This window comes from Magnolia sinica, chromosome 7 (genome assembly GCF_029962835.1).
Source record: "Magnolia sinica isolate HGM2019 chromosome 7, MsV1, whole genome shotgun sequence".
Classification (NCBI taxonomy): domain Eukaryota; kingdom Viridiplantae; phylum Streptophyta; class Magnoliopsida; order Magnoliales; family Magnoliaceae; genus Magnolia; species Magnolia sinica.
Window position 1 is genome coordinate 29,389,254 of NC_080579.1, and position 12,390 is coordinate 29,401,643.

General features: G+C 38.5%; 1 protein-coding gene across 4 annotated transcripts in view; it reads right to left on the reverse strand.

The window, feature by feature from the left end:
• Positions 1–1,604: 1,604 nt before the first annotated feature.
• LOC131251259 (rho GTPase-activating protein 7) overlaps positions 1,605–12,390 on the reverse strand; it is a 107,704-nt gene continuing 96,918 nt past the window's right edge. The window contains exons 20-22 of one of the 4 annotated variants that reach the window (XM_058251875.1): positions 5,196–5,265; positions 2,345–2,563; positions 1,605–2,224 (exon numbers count right to left, since the gene is read on the reverse strand). In XM_058251875.1, coding sequence (XP_058107858.1) covers positions 2,045–2,224; positions 2,345–2,563; positions 5,196–5,265 — 469 coding nt within the window. In that variant the 3' untranslated portion in view covers positions 1,605–2,044. Of the gene's footprint in view, positions 2,231–2,344; positions 2,564–5,195; positions 5,266–12,390 lie in introns of those variants that run through there. The other 3 variants (XM_058251874.1, XM_058251876.1, XM_058251877.1) reach the window with 3 other exon arrangements.

Genomic DNA, 12,390 nt, shown 5'->3' on the forward strand with positions numbered 1-12,390 from the left:
TCCCATTTCCTAATTTCTTGTTAATTCCTGCACGGGGGATGGAATTCCACCAAAATGGGAGTAATTAGGCAAAAGACCCAAACTCCTCGTTCCTAACTCCTAAGATGCTTCTGAGAAGGGTAGTCCAAATCAGTTCTCTCCCTCTTCATGAAAGGGCTCATTGTAGAAGCCTTTTCGTTGATCAATTAAGAAGATAGCAGACATGATATCCAGAGAGAGAGAGAGAGAGAGAGAGAGAGAGAGAGAAGAAAAGATGCGAAAGCAATTCATGCAAGGAGATTGAGAGGCACTTTATGGCACATGTATGAAACCAAGCCATTCATCAGGACAGGCCCACCACGAAGATCTGGCTAAACTGGGGTCATTTATCATGAGGACCACTATATGAGAAAAATGTTTGGTTAATGAAAAGAGAAAAAACTCAAAAGAGTACTTTTAATGTAGCCAAACCTGAAATGTATATAGATTTTTTATCCTTCTGTTTCCAACCATCCGTTTTTCTCACAAGTAGTCCATGTGAAACAACTCTTCATGGGGTAAAACGCTAGCGTAGCTCACGTAGGTAGGTAATCGGGCAGGGTAACTTTCACCATCCAAGTACCACGTGAGGATTGCTTCAGCGAGACTACAATGTTAGTTTTCCTGCTTTGGACCATTTAAATTTGGACAGTAATTATTTTTGTTTTAACCATCCATCCGGTAATACATTAATTGGCTAACAAAGATTGATCAATCAGTATGATTTTAGATTTATGCTCCATCGACAACGGGACCCACAATTTGGATGTTCTGCAAAGCTGAAGAACGCAGTACCACGTGAGGAATACGAGTCAGGAGTCTAATCCTCCTCTCCATGACACCATGCAGTGCTTCAAGAAAGTTATGAGTTATTATACCTACATAAGTTGGGTAGGGCAGTTCCTAGCAAAAGGCTAGATTCTCGCACAGGCATCCATGCTGCCACATTGTCCGCCCATCACCTATTCAACCTCCCCCCAAATTCCTTCAGCATTTCTATATGATATAATCATCCGCATATCTCCAAAAGTACCAGCTATTAGAGAATTTTTAAGGGTGAAATCCTTCCAACAATCAATAAAACATCCTGTGCAAGATTTATGGTTCCGGACCAGTGTGTATTGCTGGATACCAACAGTTTTGTTCATAAGAGATACCTGTACCATTTCAATACAATCACAAAACAGCCTGAAGGGGAATACAGCCCAGTTTCAGTGGTGTCCTGTATTGTAATCTGTAATCCATTTTACGGTGTGGATTGATATCTCAAAATTTTCTAGGATGAATTGGCTGATGCAGAATGTAAAACTGAAAATGTTGCCTCTTGAGAGCACAGGCCAGGGATTTTACCAATGAATTAGAGAAACGAAGTTTGGGGAGAGGGGCAAGATAACCTGTCAACGGAGGTCATGGTTGAGCAGAAAAGGGTAATTAGAGGTGCTTAGAAAAGAAAATTAACATCCTTGAATGGTATTCTACTAATGCTACTCTGGTTGTCCTTATCGTTCAAACATAGCACAAGAGAATTGCATTTAAAAAAAAAAAAAGTCCACAATGATTATAAGGAAATCACAATATCCATAACATACAAAGACGACCTAATTTCAATACTATGCTGCTCTTTGATAATGGTTAATTCCACAATTTTCTCAACATAGACCAGAAAAATTATCCTGTGTAAACCAACATAAAAGCAGCGAACAATGCTTTTACACTAACAGTGCTGACTGAATTGCAATGCGTCTCTCCATAAGTTTACAGATATAATCTACAAGAGCTCTGCTTTAGTTACATGAGAGATGATTGGGGGGGGGGGGGGGGGGGGGAAATAAAAATAAGAAATGCAAAGCTTATAACCAATCGTAGCAGAAACAGCAGAAACAGCTTTCCTAAAGTTCTCCAATCACACATTCTTGAGAAAAATAAAAGAAATGTCAAAACAAACAAGGCAACAGAGAGAAAAGACATGCAGCAATTTTATCGTGGATGTACAAACAGCAGAGGGGTGTATTAACAAATCCACCTTTCATCTTGGGCTTGTGGCCCATGGAGGTGATGCTTTAAACAGCAAGCCTTGTGAAGACGCTCCTCCGTAACTTGAATCCAGATTGTGGAGTTGCTCCATGAGTTGTGAGCGTCGTTCCTTGAAGAAGTCAAGACGTGTTGTTAATTCCACCAGAGTAGAAGACGCTGTAGGTGCCTGCCTCTGCTGCTTGTAAAACCAACCATACCATGTCAGCACCGCATTCACATGACAAGTCCAAGCAAACAGTTTTTTTTTAAAGGTTATAACATGATGTTAGTAAAGACGTGAGTGCTATCATACCTCAGATGCAATGCCCCTACTAGATGTATTGGCAGGCATCATGGCAGAATTGACAGCAGAAAGCTCATCCATGGAAATGCTTGTCGACGCCTCTATGCTCTTGGAATCACTCTGATTTGGTGAATCTGTGCATGGCTTCCGTGGAAGCTGCTGCTTGCTATTGACTGACATTAATGCCTGTGCTTTATTGTTTCTCCAATCTGTGCCCAACGAGCTCTCCTACCGTACATAATTTGAACAGTGACAAAATTAGACTTTGGGTGGAATGACACTTGAATTGCAGGCATACAAAGTAGCAACAGATGTTAGGCAAGGCATATTTCCCTCACTGGTGCCTGTTTCCCAATTATATATTAATATTATTAGATACATTAAGAAACTATATCATTGCATCAATCAATCAATAAAGGAACAACAGCAATTATAAAATAAACGAAATGCTAATCCCAACAAGCACGTAGAATTAAGTGTCATACCCACACCTCCGTTGGTCACACTTGAGATGAATATCATCCCTAAGCTAATGTCTGTAACACACTTTCATTGGTCACCCTATCAACTGATCACATACTATTCCACTTTCATCACCACAGTAAGCTTTTGCCCACCATGTTTTTTTTTTTTTTTTTTTTTTTTTTTAAAGAAAAAATATATCACATAACTTTATCAGGAAAGGAAATTATGGATGGGGGTGATTGCCATGAAGTTGGTGCTCTATACCAATTCCCGTTCCCTCATATTATAATACAATGGACAGGTAGAAATTTTATATGATGAAATGATCAACACAATTCATGTGAAAAGGACAGGTAAGAGGATCCTCATTTTGGCAAAATAACCTCCACAACTTCCTCAAGAGTCCCAAGCTTCTGCTCTACATTGCAATGAAGTGTTACCTCACCACTACCCGTGTGTGCACCAGAGTTCACTAAGAGAAAGGTTTATAGTTTCATGAATTGCAAAGGTAAGAGGCAACAAATTCAGGTGTGAGGGAAGCATTAGTTGCTAAATGTTAGCAAGTATAAACAGCTTAAAGTGAATGCATGAATCCGAAGCCTGGTTCTAAATGGGAACAGCACATGGGCAGAAGGTTTGTGTACAATTTAGGCTTACCCCCAGTTAGCATCAAAGAGCCAGCGCAAGTGCCCCACAAGTTTGAGGCTAGGGTTTGGACAAACCCGTAATACCAGTCCTCAAAAGTAGACCAAGTTTCCATGGCTTAGCCTCATCCTATCATGGAACCTTGATTCTATTGCAACACTACTAACGGAAGCACCCATTGTGGCTTTTGCCTAAAAAATATTTTGAAGTGGAGTATTGACTCACATGTTGACATATGGTAAAGATAGGCATCCAATTATTTTCTTTACTCAGCAAGTTGAATGATATGAGAGGGACAGATAATGACCTATGTGATATAGAGTTTCAAGCAATTATGTGAAGCCTTAAATGCAACAACAAAGTTGCTTATTCTAGAAAGATTAAGCTTATTTTACACAACAGCTTATTTTACACAACATTGAAAATGTACAAAAGGAGCAACACAAACTGAACCATTGAAATCCAAGTTGGAGACTTTCAGGAGACTATACTTTGGGGGAAGACATCGACACCACTTCTCAATACTTAGTATTAGATGGGGACCTACTTCAGCAGAGGAAATAATAGATGACAAAGGGCCAAGATGGACCCATGCCAAAGCATTGGAAGTCTACCAAGATTTCAACTCAAGAGCAGGTTATTAGGAACTGGGAGTACTAATGCAATCAAAGAGGGCTTGCATGCCTAACTCAAGAAGCCAAACAAGCAAACAATAAAATCATTCACAGCACAAACTATGTAGAGAAATATTCAAGAATTCATTTGAAAGAAGTATTCTGGATTGCTGTAGCATATGCCCAGAGAGTCCCAAAAGCAGGCAATTCAAAACCATATATTGGGTGGGCTACGAGTGTAAAATTATTCAAGGCCTATGATGCCTATAGACCACACAAGTACATCATAAGTAGCGATCGTATAGTTAATACAGATTAGCTAAGTGCGCACAAATGTGCAAGAGAGTGTAAAGCACATATGCCAAAGTGGAATTCGTGTATGAGAACCAAGCCGCCAGCAAGATGACTCTCACCATGCAGAAGCCCTCGACCAAAAATTTTGCACGTCCACTGATCATTTGAGTGGGAAGTTTTGGATGGCTAAAGAATTTAGCCAAGTTTTTCTAGACCATACTTTTGCTGGCCTGTTTGATGAGTGGACTGGCCTGATTCTTAGGTAGGGCTACAAGCTCAAAGCCACCTGATAGACTGCCTGGAAATATGTATGCCACATAGACAAATAGATGGTATGTAGATGGCTATCTTATACATGCATGTGGGCTTAGCAATCCTTCCAGTTAATAAGTATAAACATGCAAGCAGTACAGATACGATGTCCATGTTGAAGCATAGGTGTCACAAGTTGCAGCTTTTTATTTAATCCTCGAACAAATTCTGATCTCTACTAAAAAAAAAGTTCATATGAACATCAAGAATTGTAAAAACAAATGGAATGATGTATAACTCAATCGAACTACCATAATAACAATGTCGGGAGTTTCTCTTTACATTAGAATGCCCTCAAGATATTTATGGAAGAATAGGAAAAGTATTCCTAGAATTTCCTGGCAAGAACCACAGGCATAATGGCATATATGTTTCTTTACGAGTGGGGAAAAAAAACTATACCCTTAAAAAGTGAACATTTTACATAATCAATGGAGCTAAATACCATACCTATCTTCGGATTTATAATCTGATAAATCTTATAATCAAATGAAATGGAAACATCAGGAAAATGAATGAAAGAGACGGACCTCACTTCTTTGTTTCCTTTCATGATTACAAAAGGCAAGGGTCATGTCAAAATCTTGTTGAAGAATCTTCCTGCAGCCATTAAACATCATATTGTAAAGGGATAAAAAAAACTAACAACACGTAAGAAACTTCTAGACATATATATTGCATCCCTTCTTTCTCAACATAACTCAAAACATTCATCACCTCAATTAAGTACTTTTTTATGTACCATATGCATTTGAATTCATATGCTAAAACCTATGACACCCAGATAGGGATATTTTGATACAAAAATGGACATGAGAATGGGGATACAGCTCTCAATTTCTCAGAAAGAAAATGTGGGATACAGACACATGATAAGGGTATCTCTTTCGTGGCATGCTATTCATATATACTTTTATGATTTTTACCAGAATCAATTGCCCTATTCTATTAATTTTTAGTTGTATTAAAGTTAGTATTGTGTTTTAATTAGGATTTAACTAAAACACATCCTGCAAGTATCCAACGCTACTATCAGTATCTAGTCGTATCCGAGATAATATATTGAACATATAAAAGTATATCATAGGTTAAAACTAAATTCATTTGTGTACACTTTAGCATCCTGAGAACATAAATTAACTGAACCTAAGAAAGAAATGCAGCAACAGGAACATGAAGAAGCGCATTGCATCTTCTCTTCGCAGCAATAAGAACACATAGACAAAAACCACCCCCTCGAAGTTACTAGAGTCTTTGTAGTCATAATTCCCACATTTCTCTTTTGTGTGCATGTGCATGGTTTTTTTTTCTCTTCACAACAATAAGAAACACAGACAAAAACCACCCCCTCGAAGTTACTAGTCTTTGTAGTCATAATTCCCGCATTTCTCTTTTGTGTGCATGTGCATGGTTTTTTTTTTTCGTGGGGATTATAATTCCCTATTTATTTCTCTGTTGCAATTTTTCTGCCACTGGGCTGTCAGACACAGCTATGTAGTTAGCTAGCTAAGTCCTGTTTTGGCTTGCTGCTATTTTTCTAACTTTAATAGTTGTCCAAGATAGTTAAGTAATGGTTTAGGCACTGATGTAAAATATGTTTTATAACTACGTTTTTCCTAATTCACTAAGAAAGATTTAACCGGAAGCTCTGGGCAAAAATGAAAAAAAAAAAGAAAAAAAAAAGAAAAAAAAAAGGAAAAAAAAAAGAAAAAGAGAAGGCTTAATTTGAATGTGTAACCTATAGTTGCACAAATCGTGAAGCAAAGCCGCAACAAATTCAGGTGTGGGAGCGGGAAGCATCTCTTTCAAAATGTAAACAAGTATAAATAGGTAGGAAGTGGGAGCAGGAGTGAGAGTTCAAAGTGGGAGCGGCACTTAGAAGGATCCTGCAACCAATGTGTAACTTTAACATGGACACATGATTGTGTTGGACACGGCAGCTTTTAAAAGTCAGCTTTGCTGGCACGTCCACAAATTATTTTACTCCCACTCCTTGAGACTCTGGTTTGCGTAATTTCTTCCATTGTGCCATTTGAAATTTGTCGAATGAACTGAATGTGTATGAAGCCAGTCTCACTGTAAAGAAGATCATGAAATGGTTCCGAAGCAATGTGATGAAACAGGGTAGATGCAGTTCTTGTCGGGGTGAAAAATGGAATTCCACAAGTTTCACAATAACACATCCTCTACATTATCACATACCCTGGTTATGTCCAATCAATCGGCAATGTTTTCTGATCCTCGCCTACCGATAATGATCATTGGAGGCCATGGTGATGGTAATGCAAACGGAAAACACAGGTGTGTATAAAGGTTGAGATACTAAAAAAGCTCGTCAGCTGATTGGATCAAATCATTTTTGTACCCATTGCATGGGATGAATCATACCATTGATAGGTGCTAGGATATTATTGGGAAACCATACGGTTCATTACTTTCAGATCAATGCCACTTCAGAAGAACCTGGAAAACTAATCTTGATAAATGTTTATTGTGTTCAATAAACAACTCCCTAGGAGGCTGCATTTCCTTAATCCCAAGAAGAATCTGAATCTTTTCAGCAATCCAAATGGAAGGATAATGCACATTTATCTAAAGAAATATTAGCCCAATCAGGTAACTGCATGTCTACCTCATACACGTCTCATAACTCATCACCATCATCATCTAAGCCTTATCTCAACTAACTGGGGTCAGCTACACAAATCCTATTCTGCCACTCTAATTTATCAAGGAACATATCCTAAGTTAAACTGTGGGTCATCAAGTTTTTCTTACTACCTCCACCCATATCCTTTTGAGCCTTCAACTTGAACTAAATCACTCCTAACCAGTGCAGTTCTTGGACTGTTGCACATGGCCAAACCATCTAAAGTCTACTTCCCCTAATCTTATTACCTATTGATGCTACTCATAAGTTCCCTCGAATGCATTCTTTTGTAATTCTACCCTTCCTCATCTTGCCACTCCATCTCAACATCGTCACTTCAGCTATGCTCATCCTATGAAAATGTTGTTCCTTAACTGCCCAACATGTGTTCCATAAAGCATAGCTGGTCTTCCAGTTATCCTTACAATCTCCCTTCATTTGATGGGTATGCGACAATCACATAAAACTCCAAGGCACATCTCCACTTCATCCACTCAGTTCTACTCTAAGAGCAACATACTTCTAGCATCTCTACTCTCATGAATTATTGACCCAAAATATTGAAAATGATCATTTTGGGGTATTTCTTGGTCAACAATCAGAAATAATTCCTCATTGCCACTCCTATTGTTACTAAAATTGCATTAAATATACTCTGTTTTAGTCCTATTAATTTTAAAACCTTTAGATTCTAGAGCACCCCTCCATAGTTCAAGCTTTATATTTATCCCCTCCCTCGTCTTTAATCAAACATACGTCATCATCAAACAACATGAATCACAGGACCCACAAGACCTCTTCCTGTAAATACCTCGTTAACTCATCCACAACCAACTTAAAATGATGCAAGCCAATGTCGGCTCCTACTGTAAGCCTACAATGATTGGAAACTCACTGATCTCTCAACCGATGGTCCCCACATTTGATGTCACCGCCTCATACATATCTTTGATCATGTCTATATGTCCTCTTGAGACTCATTTCTTTCCCAACACCCACCAGATTAAACCTCCAAAGACCCTCAAATGTGCTTTCTCTGGGTCAATAACGACCATGTGGAGATCCTTCCTCCTTTCCCTATATATCACCATAAATTGTATAAGTAGGAAAATAGCCTCAATGGTTAAACTTCTTGGCATTACATCCAAACTGATATTCTGATATATTCATCCTACCCCTTTATCTTTGCTTAATCACTCTCCCAAAGTTTCATAGTATAAATGATAAGTTAAATCCAAACTGATATTCTGATATAATCGTCCCACCCCTTTATTCTTATAAATGGGGATACTATCTTTTCTTCCATTCTTTTGACATTTTCTTCAATCTTTTAATCTTGGTAACAAATTTGCCTCCCAATATCTCCCGTGCAGTTCCAAACCTCCATGAAAGCATCTACCATCACTGACTCATTTGAGTTTATGATTCCTTCTTTCAGTTCAGATATCCTATTACTATGAAAGTATCTACCATCTCTAACTCATTTGAGTTTATGATTTGTTCTTTCGGTTCAGATATCCTATTTCTACGAAAGTATCTGCAATCTTTGAACTCATTTTAGTTGAATGCATTTTTGTGTTAGGACCTACCCTGTTATTTATGTTTTTTGGATATAAATATTTTATCTTGTTAATTTATGAACTCTCCTGATTCATAAATTAACAAGATATTTTATCTTGTTGAATGCATTCAACAAGATAAATTAACAAGTATCTGCAATCTTTGAACTCATTTTAGTTGAATGCATTTTTATGTGTTAGGACCTACCCTGTTATTTATGTTTTTTAGATATAAATATTTTATCTTGTTAATTTATGAACTCTCCTGATTCATAAATTAACAAGATATTTCATCTTGTTGAATGCATTCAACAAGATAAATTAACAAGTATCTGCAATCTTTGAACTCATTTTAGTTGAATGCATTTTTATGTGTTAGGACCTACCCTGTTATTTATGTTTTTTGGATATAAATATTTTATCTTGTTAATTTATGAACTCTCCTGATTCATAAATTAACAAGATATTTTATCTTGTTGAATGCATTCAACAAGATAAATTAACAAGTATCTGCAATCTTTGAACTCATTTTAGTTGAATGCATTTTTATGTGTTAGGACCTACCCTGTTATTTATGTTTTTTAGATATAAATATTTTATCTTGTTAATTTATGAACTCTCCTGATTCATAAATTAACAAGATATTTCATCTTGTTGAATGCATTCAACAAGATAAATTAACAAGTATCTGCAATCTTTGAACTCATTTTAGTTGAATGCATTTTTATGTGTTAGGACCTACCCTGTTATTTATGTTTTTTGGATATAAATATTTTATCTTGTTAATTTATGAACTCTCCTGATTCACGTGGATTTATTTTATGAAAACTAGAAGTGAAAGTGTCATCCACTGTTGAAATTTTCCATAAATGGTTCCCACACAGTTTTGATAAGAAAATAAAAGTGTTTGCATTAGACAAAGCAAACGAATATCTATGCCATGATCATTAGTGTTGTTTATGTGATCATAGTATAAATTCTAAACATCCAGTCCTTGTACACCATGGTGTGCCGTAAAGGCTGTTACGGGGCCGTAAAGGCCGTTACGTAAAGGTAACGGTGGCAACCGTTACACGTTACGGGATCGTAACAGCCATAACAACCGTTATGGAAAAAAACGACCTGCAATTGCCGTTAACAGCACGTTACATCCCCTATAAAGGTCGTAATAGCCCCGTAATGGTCTATTACAGGACATATACAGGTTTTTCATACTTTTTAATCAACATTACGGGTAGATATAGGTTTCTCGGGGGGTTTTTCAATAAATAAAAATATAAAAAAGAGAGACCGTAACAGCCGTGATGAGGTTGTAATAGCTGTCATGCCCCGTATCGTAAAGGTAACGGTGGTGGCTGTTACGGCCACCGTTACCGTTACGGAACACCTTGTTGTACACCTCAATAGAATGGAATCTCAAAACCTCAAAACCGTCATCTTCTAGAGGTCAGCAGATCCATATTAATTAGGATGAATATTTAGAACTATTAAGATGAAGCAATTCTAATTGCTACCTCTATGATCAATAGAATGCCAACTCTATCAGTTGGAAATAGTTATCCTCTAAAAATGTTAAAACCTGATCTCCAACTGTTCTCTAATCCCCCAAAGACCCTTGGTTGTGTGTTTTGTCGAAATGTTAGGTTCATTTTAGAGATTAGCCTCCCCTCAGTCTATCAAGTGTATTTTCTTGGGTAATTCTTATTGTACTATGACCTAAAAACATATATCTCCAAGGATGTCACAATCTTTAACAATGCTCCTTATTTCTCCTCATAGTTAACTGCACTTGCTCCATCTAGTAGTGATGCATTCCCTCTTCCATCTACTCTGTCACGTGCCCTGAAACCGGCAGTCGGGCTCTCCAACTTGCCAGGCGCCGATCCCAGGCTGATCCAGATTCCTTGCCATGCACCAAACTTCGCAAACGGGCTCACCAAATTCCCAACCTCCAAATCTGGCTTCTGGCGGAGGGAAAAATTGTTAGGCAGGCTAAAGCTACAATGGAAATGTAAAGCATTGCATCCTCGTAGCATCCATCAATCAAAAGGGCAACCCAATCCTTCCAAGGAAGGATTGGCAAAAGCATATCCATACATCACTAAAGTATCATCCAAAGTTCATAACGTCTACATGCCCAAAATTCAAAATGAAAAAAGCAATAAGAAGGGCATCCATCAACGTTTATATGTACCTTGGATCTGATAATGTCCTAAAAGCACATAAGAAAATATGGGTAAGAGCACATAAGCTCGCGGATCATACTGCATGTCGAAAGTTGAGCACGACTTATCCTGGACCTTCCTCGAACATAACAAACTACCGCTAAGCATGTTAAGCATATTATCATAAGTATGCATGTTACAAAGAGAACACAAAATGAATGGTTGAGTTGTAATGCGTTGCGTCGTGGGCCGATAGGGGCCTCACACAAGGGCTACAACCCACGTTAGTCCCATACCTAACGTGCAAAGTGATTCCGAGATGATAGAGCCTCGATCCCGAATAGTCACATACCTATTGGGGACCATGGCCCACGAATTGTGGTACTTAGACTATATTTAAACATCCATAATCCCGAACGCATGAATACTGTACTTGTCAGCAAGTCGCATCTGTACCATCATAGCCAAAACCGTATCCATAATCATAATCAGAAATTTTGGCGCCATTCCCTCACAATGGCTTACATACATAGAGGTTTCTGTCACACTCGAGATCAGGACTAAGCTGCCTTGGACGGGGTAGATGACCCATATTTTTCCAATGAGGCAATCTTTGGGCTAGTCATACTCCTTCCCCATCCAACATTCGGCACTAGACTTGGCCACCCGGTTAAGCAACATAAGCCGCATTTGTTTTTCCTACATGACCATCGCCATTGGGCCACCATCTCCAACTAATACCCTCACCCGGTCCTAGCAGTAAGTAGGGTTGTTACAACTCTTTGCATTCCTGATCTTAATAGTAGAGTCTTGACGCCCCTTTAGTCATGCGAGACTACACTCACTCATCTGCCTGTTGCACCTCAATAACTCTGCTAACAACAGATGGTTCAATAGACAAACTCGAAAGGCGGGCAATAAAAGACTCCAAAATCAGCTACACATAAAAGTCTGTCACCGCATCCAATGCTGCCCATGGCCATGCTTCGTACACCAAATCATGACTCATCCCATGCCTCTTGCCACCTCAACAAGCCACCCAATCAATGCATGCCCCCTAGTGTTGCCACATCATCACCTACAACCAATCACCACACATTCTTCCACCTCACATCCACTACTGACACCACCTCCATAACCACCCACCAATGCATGCTTAGGAACCAACTTGTCCAATGCATGTGCAAGGCCATTCCACATCACCCATCCATCACCTTTTCCATTTAACAACACCTAGCAGCAATGAGAATTCAAGGAATTGCAAAGTAGACATTCCACTAGCTAGCCACCTCATCCTTTTGCTTTTCTACCGCCAATAGTATTGCCACAAAGTGCCACATAAGCTCCACAT